Source organism: Saccostrea echinata, unplaced genomic scaffold (assembly GCF_033153115.1).
Source record: "Saccostrea echinata isolate AGI-Se365-2 ecotype Australia unplaced genomic scaffold, CSIRO_AGI_Sech_v1 ptg000010l, whole genome shotgun sequence".
NCBI classification, from domain to species: Eukaryota; Metazoa; Mollusca; class Bivalvia; order Ostreida; family Ostreidae; genus Saccostrea; species Saccostrea echinata.
Window position 1 is genome coordinate 10,577,114 of NW_026889759.1, and position 7,422 is coordinate 10,584,535.

At 34.4% G+C, this 7,422-nt stretch overlaps 1 protein-coding gene across 1 annotated transcript; it reads right to left on the reverse strand.

The window, feature by feature from the left end:
* Nucleotides 1-1,403: 1,403 nt before the first annotated feature.
* Nucleotides 1,404-7,000, reverse strand: LOC133184722 (uncharacterized). The gene is made up of 5 exons (XM_061319796.1): nt 6,849-7,000; nt 6,635-6,759; nt 6,090-6,545; nt 3,100-3,331; nt 1,404-1,492 (listed from the first exon to the last, which is right to left on the reverse strand). Exons 3-5 carry the CDS (start codon nt 6,411-6,413, stop codon nt 1,431-1,433), a joined length of 618 nt encoding a protein of 205 aa, XP_061175780.1. The 5' UTR covers nt 6,414-6,545; nt 6,635-6,759; nt 6,849-7,000; the 3' UTR covers nt 1,404-1,430.
* Nucleotides 7,001-7,422: the final 422 nt, after the last annotated feature.

The following is a 7,422-nucleotide window of genomic DNA, read 5'->3' on the forward strand; positions in this document are numbered from 1 at the left end:
CGAGTACTGTCTGTTGCATGCTCTGCATGGTGTTCAGCATGCTGCAGACTATGTCACTGTTCGAGGAGGCCGCCATATTGGATAAATTGGCTCTCGATCCCGATGCAACATTGGTTGATGCGCTAGATCTCGATCCTTCCCCCGATGGTGTTTCGCTTGAAATTGTTGCTCTGGTTGTTTCAATTCTGTTAGTATTCTCTGGAGTTGGTTCCGTACTCGGAGGCACAATCACGGCATTTGCGACGTCCTCTTCCCTCGATTCAACGCTTATCCGGGCATCTGCGTTCGCGGGGGGTATTCCTCGATTCTCCAGATATAGTTTCTTCATTACGACTTTCCCAATGTTGGCAGGGACACGAATACCCAGCTTAGCCAGTTCCTCGATATATCGTTGGGTTGTCCAATTGTTTGTGTTGCTCTCATCCCAGCGATTAGATGGGGTAGGACGTCTACGACTTCGAGCACGGTCAGCCATGATTTGAAACTTGATCCTCAGAGTCCGAAATGTACAGTGTCCACAATCTTATTGATTTGTAACTGTTTCACGATCACAAATTCACAAAAAACACATATCACGACATCTTGGTAGCGTACGGTGATTATTAGGTATAATAATTGAAAGTCCGTGAAACGGGCCAAATAATTTACGATACAATTTTCTTTACAAACTTAGCGCACTGCTTGTAGCTGAATCCCCACTATAAAAAACAACCAATCAAATTGTAGCAACATAATATTAGAAACAATAATGGCGGATAGGTCAAATCCGAATAAACCCGTCTTTCCAACATAAACCTGGCTTATAATACCATAAGCCTCCATTTAAATGTACAAGTTGTCCAATTACTATATTGTACATCAGTCTTGATTTTATCAAATCTTAGCAATAAATTTTGTGATGTCCAACAATCAAATAATACCAGTTCATAATAATCAAATTTCCAAAGTTAAACATAAATATCCATTTAATCAGCTGTCGACTTGTCTGATGTTACTGGTTTTTTCTTTCATTTTTTTCCTGGCATATGAAATCTGCTCAGTTACAGCATCATTCTAATGCAATTGTTTTGTAAAATGAATTTTGAATGGCTATTGCAATGATGTTTGAGGCAGTTAAACGAGCATTAACAAGAGTGAAAGCTTTTGATCATGACGTCATGATAGAGCGACGAAAAAACACAACACTCCGTGACGTATTTCATATAACGAAACTCAACAAAAGAAGACGTTAACATCAAACAAAAGGCATAAATTGCATTAGAAGGGGAATAACTATCTTCTCAATTGTTATTTGCGACTGTTAATGCTGATTTAACGGTGGCAAACATCCGTTTTACCAGCTCCACTGACGCGTCGCTGGTAAAACTCAGTTTGCGACCGTTAAATCAGCATTAACGGTCGCAAATAACAATTGAGAAGATAGTTATTCCTTAATTTGTCTCCTTCTCTCCATATTTTCCACCATTCTTCTCACACCAGATTGCTACATATTCTGAATTAGAAGGTATATATACTGTGGAGCCATGTGTCTCTGATAGGCATACATTATGTTATGGCATTGTCATGTTGATATAAATAATAATACTTGTAGTAATCATTTATGCAAACGGTTGATCGTTTTCTGTGATCAGCTGATTTAGTAATATTTTGTGTTGTTATACGACCCCTAAATTAACATGTGCTCGATGTTTGTAAATAACGTGGTATATATGAATGTTCATGACTTGATGCATTGTTGTTTATAACATATTTACATTGCATAAACTTCTTTTATCACAGTGTTACAGGGATATTGTTAAACGTTACTGACATGTCATGTAAATAACAAAGTTTTCATGTTCTATTTACCTTCGTCACATGTGAACTGCCATTTTACCGGAACTGATTGTATGGCGCGCTAGAGTTGTAATTTATGCATTTGACCTTAGGTCACTGTCTATTTTCGTCTGGCGGTCTTTTTGAATGTATATTGCCATTTCTTCCGGGTTGTGACATTTATTTGAGTGACGAAGATTCTTTGTAGTAAAATGTTTACAGTTATGTTACTTTATGTATAATTAAAGTTGTATTAATTATTTTATATGGAAGCACCGATAGTGTCTCTGGTGGTTTCCAACCTTGCGCGTGTGTTACCCCGGTGGATTGAGAAGTCTATATAAACAGCCGGTAGACTTTCTCCGGCACTTTTTCCAGCTTTACTTTTGGCATATACACGTTACCAAAATCACGGAAGTAAGTGTAAGGAAATAGAAGGTTATTCCTTCTGCCTTTGGATAAACGGTAATCTAATTAACGGGTTAATCCCTTAATTAATCACCTAATTAGTGCAAATTAACGAATTTCGCAGTTTTTATAGAAAAAGGACTAGGAATTAGCGTATTTAATTAATGGGTTAATCCCTTAATTAATTACCATCTGAATTTTAATAGGAATAGAACTAGGAACAACTTTATTTTCATAAAAGTCAACTAATATTATTATCTAAGATTATTTAGAGATTATTTCTCTGAATTCTGGACTTCGTTGATCATTATTGAGATCTCTTGATTATTTTAAGAGACTTAATATAATTCTTCAGGCATAAGAGTTTAATTTCACATATATATATATATATATATATATATATATATATATCAAGGGTTATTCCCAGGATATATACTTCGGATAAAGTGATCCCCCTATTCCTATAATTTGGAATTATAAAATAGAGCCAAGGTTGTATTGATGTTGTAGTGTACGTATAACAAAGTGAATCTTTGTGTGTTGTATTGACATATGGTGTGTATTTATGTCATTGAGATGGTTATATATGAACAATAAACCTGTAAACTGAAAAGTCTGTTTATTTAAGCTGGAAAGTCAGTCTGGTTATTCTGGACTTAAAACAAATCCTGACAAGAGTAAATAAAGAAAACATCCTGACATCCTATTTTAGTAAATTTTCATAATAAGCTCTACCCCTGGAGAGCGTCACAATACATTAATTTGCCAATTAAATATTTGTGTACCTCAGTCAACTGTTCATATTCATTTGGTGTCAAAATCTTTGACTGAATTGCTGTTAACCATAAAATAGTGGCATGAGCACTTATTTAATACCTTTTAAAACAGTCATCTTTGTGGAATCAAGAGTTGGTCTTGTGTCTCCATCTTTTGATTTTATCCCTTGTCCTCTACTGAGGGCCACCTCCTCACATGAAAAAATTGCAGGAAGGAGTTTCGCAGTCAAAGTGAAGGCCATTTTTGAATGAGCCTTCCTTGCTGCACTTTTTGCTTTCCTCAGTGCCTCCCTCTTAACTGTCAAAGGATGGTTTGAAAGAAGCCTTGTCATCTAAAATTACAACAAAATTTTAATTTTAGAGATTAACTCTGCTATATACATGTATTTACACATAAGAAAAATTAAACTTCTTCAAAACAATATATATCTATTAAATGACACTGATTTTCTTCTGAGAATGCAAATTTTATTAAAATATTTCTTACATACATGTATGCTGAAAACAGAATTAACAAATTCAGACTTCATTAACTTTCAGACTGTAATAATTTATAGTAGAGCTGGGCAATAATATTGATATTCCAATGTATTGCTGTATGATGTCAAAGAATATCATATTGCAATAAGTTTTTGTAGTACTGTACAGATATACAGGTACATGTAATATGCTTGGAGTTTCTGTATTAATAAAATATAAAGTATAAATTGTCAGAAGCATTTGCAATTGCGCAAAACATTAAGGCAAAAGCTGTTGTGTTGGTGCATTTAAATGCGTAAATGTAATTGTAAATGAAGTTAATAAAATTAGAAAATACCACTTTCAGTTTTGTTGAAAATATTGCAATACATATAAGAAATGAATTTAATTTTTGAAGATTCATGAGGTACATGAACTACAACACTTCACGCCGGCATATTTCATAAAGCGCGTTAGCACTTCATGATAAATATGCCAGCGTGAAGCGTTGTAGTTCATGTACCTCATGAATCTTCAAAAAATTAAATTCATTTCTTATATTTACATTATTTTTCTGATGAGTTGCCACAAATTACATCATTCAAATGTCATTTTTAAAGCAAAACAGTTTGCACTATAGTTTTGACATCAAGTACGGTATTATGACATAACAATGGATATATTCATGCTCATCCATGGTAGTTCATGAGAAAATGAACAGTCTTCTAATTTGCAAAGAATCTTAAGGAAAAATGTTTGGAAATGTAAATATATTGCAATACACTTAATAATATTGTAGTATATCACAATATGAAATATCTACCTAATACTCAATTCTAATATATAAACATTAACATATCCCAAGTCAAAGTGGAAGGCAGTTCTTTAGCAGTTTTTTAACCTTAACAGTTCAGTGCTTTAGCAGTTCTTAGACAGTTTACTAGCCTTCTCCTCTGTTGGTGGCAGAAGGTTTTTGTCATACTGATCATTAGGCAGTTTTCTTAGCAGTCCACAATTTAAGCAGTACTTAGCCAGTTCATTAGCAGTAACTTAGCAGTTGCTTAGCAGTTTCCTTAGCAGTATCTTAGCAGTCAATAGGAAGGTTAAGGAGAACTGCTTAAAAACTGCTTAATAACTGCTAAAGGTGTTTTCTTTTGTTTGCTCTACTTATATGGAAATGACTCTGAGTGACCTACATATAAATTTGAAAATTGATTAACTGCTTAAAAACTGGTAAAAAGAATGCTATAAGTACTATTCTTGTCTACTTATAAGAAGATAACACCACCCATATACATGATATATGAATACAAAAATGCATATAATTTATGCTATTGAAAAAATAACATCACATATGGGAATTTAACTTAGTATTGAGATTTAGATCAGGTATGAATTGTATTAAATAAGTCCTTTCATTAAGTCCATTTTCTTGCATAAACGAGTGGCAACTTTAGAGCTTGGTTAATTAATACAGTGGACTAATCTACAGATCCCTCTATCAGTATAGCTTAAATTTATCTGCAAACATTTTGAATTTATATTAAGTACTAATAATTAAAATACAAACTAGATTATACGTTTTATAGTTTAACAGTTATCCAAATGAGAGTGGGGATGACTATTATATCACAAGCCCACACACTTACCATATTTTCTGAAGCATAATACTTTACTGCCAACAAATCTTTTAAAAATTTTCCTATATCACTCAATTCCATTGTTGCTGAATGCATGTATGATCAGATTTTTATAATAATGATTTCCCATCTCATGGAATTTAATTCAGATATACACTTGTCACTAAATATTATGTTCACATCCAATCCTGGATGTGGTGATCACAGATAATTGTATTTTCCAAAGCATATATTTTACTTCTTCACTGTATGGGTATAAATATATATAATATTCCAGACCATCACAAACATCTTCACAATTTGTAATTTTGAACTGATGTGGAAAAGGCGCACAAATCTTGACTGGCTTTCCTCATTGGATACAACCCTTTAGTTTCAAGCAACCAAGGGGGACACAGCAGGTTGTTAATGTAACTAGAGGACTGGATTTGCAAGTTGATGGGATAAAGATTAGAAGCTCATATGCTCATGCTTTTTATAATATGAAGCCTCAATTTATTATAAACTATCGTATCATATTTCTAGTAAGATTTTTAGTATATATTTTTTTCTTTCTAATTTTATTTTCTGTATAAGAAACTCCTGCCTGGCCCCCAATTATTTGTGACGTTATCATCAGGAAGCATTAACAGTAACACATGGGCAGTAATGAAGGCTAGTGAAAGTTAGGACCACCAAGAGTGAAAAAGTGTTGAATTACTTCTTATAAGAAGTCGAAATGAATTAGTTGCACTTTTAGCAGTTTTGAGAAACTGCTTGTTTGACTGCTTAAGTTTGTTCAATACTGAACTGCTTACACAAATTCTTAGCAGTTTTTTAACCAGTCTGTAAGCAGTTTTAAGGAATGCTAAGACTAAGACTGTTAAGAACTGCCTAAAAACTGCCAAAAAATTGCCAGACTGCCTAATAACTGTTTATAAACTGCTAAAATAAGCAGTTCACTTTGACTTGGGATATCTGAAAAAGTTGCTAGTTGTAAATCACCACTTACAAGTCCATCAGAATCCTCGGGTGTAGAGGAGATATGCTTCCTAGGTGACCTCCTTGGTGTTCTCGGTGGGCTTACTACAGGTAAAGGTGTTGATGGCATCTTTTGTAGTGTGGTGTGCCGGGAAGGAATTGCAGGATTATGTGGTGGCATTTGTTGTGGCAACATGCGTTGCATTGGCATTTGTTCCAAAGAAATTTGAGGTGGCATCAAATGGTGTGTTGGCATCTGTTGAGTTTCAATGTCTTGAGATGGTTGTGAATTAAGGGAAATCTGTTGTGTTGGCATCTGTTGAGTGTGAATGTCGAGAGTTGGTTGTGTTTGCATCTGCTGTTCAAACGGTGGCACTGATGATATCTGCTGAGTCTAAGGAGATGGCTGTGTGTAGTTGCAGTCTTGTGTCCATGTGGCAGGTGTCATTGGTGTGTATGTTGGTATGCATGTGTAAGTTTCATCAACCTATGGGAAAAAATATTAAATTCTAAAGCTACATTAAGATATATTAATAAAAATGGTTTTATTTGTTGATTAAAAATATAGGGCTTTACCTGAGACTCTGTTTCTTGGAACTGGGAGATCACACCTCTCATGTAACTTTGTACATGTGGTCTCAACAGCAATTTAAATAATTCAAGGACATCAGCAGGTGGTCGAATGGCTTCAGAAGATGGAACTATTTAATAAGAAAATAAGGGAATATATTAAAAAAACTTTTTTTGTATGTGTTTAAGTAGGTGTGCATTATTCCTGTGTATTAATTACCTGTTGGTGACATTGTCACAGATGGCCTTTCCAGCTCTGGATTGCAGAAGGCCCAAGTTGATGTTAGAGTTGTGTTGTCAATATACATATTTTCTGTTGCAGCTGCTGACCCAAACAGGTCATTCAAAGATGAAAACATTTCTTTTGCAGTTGTCAGCTACACACTACTCTCGGCCTTCTTTTCCTGCCTCTCTTTATTTTTTAGTGTTTCTAATTCTTGTGTTTTCTTTTTACTTTTTTCTTGTCCTTTTCTTTCTTTCAGCTTTGTTTTTCTTTCCATCATCCTTTTTCTTTCCTTCATCATTTTTTTTTCTCTGTCATCTTTCTTTTCTGAGTTTTGTCGTCTTTCTTTTCATTTGCCATGTTTTTCTTTTTCTTTTTAGGGCTCATTTCATTGTCTTGTTCTTGACTCTCTTTGGCTCTTTCTGTCTGAATCCTTTCCCTTTTCCCATCTCTTTTCTGATTTTCATTCTCTTTCGCCTTTTTGAAAAATTTTGATCAATTGCTGTACACTTTCTTCTGAGCTCAAGTTCTTGCCTCTCAAAACCTTCTTCTCTGCCTTTACAGCCTCTGC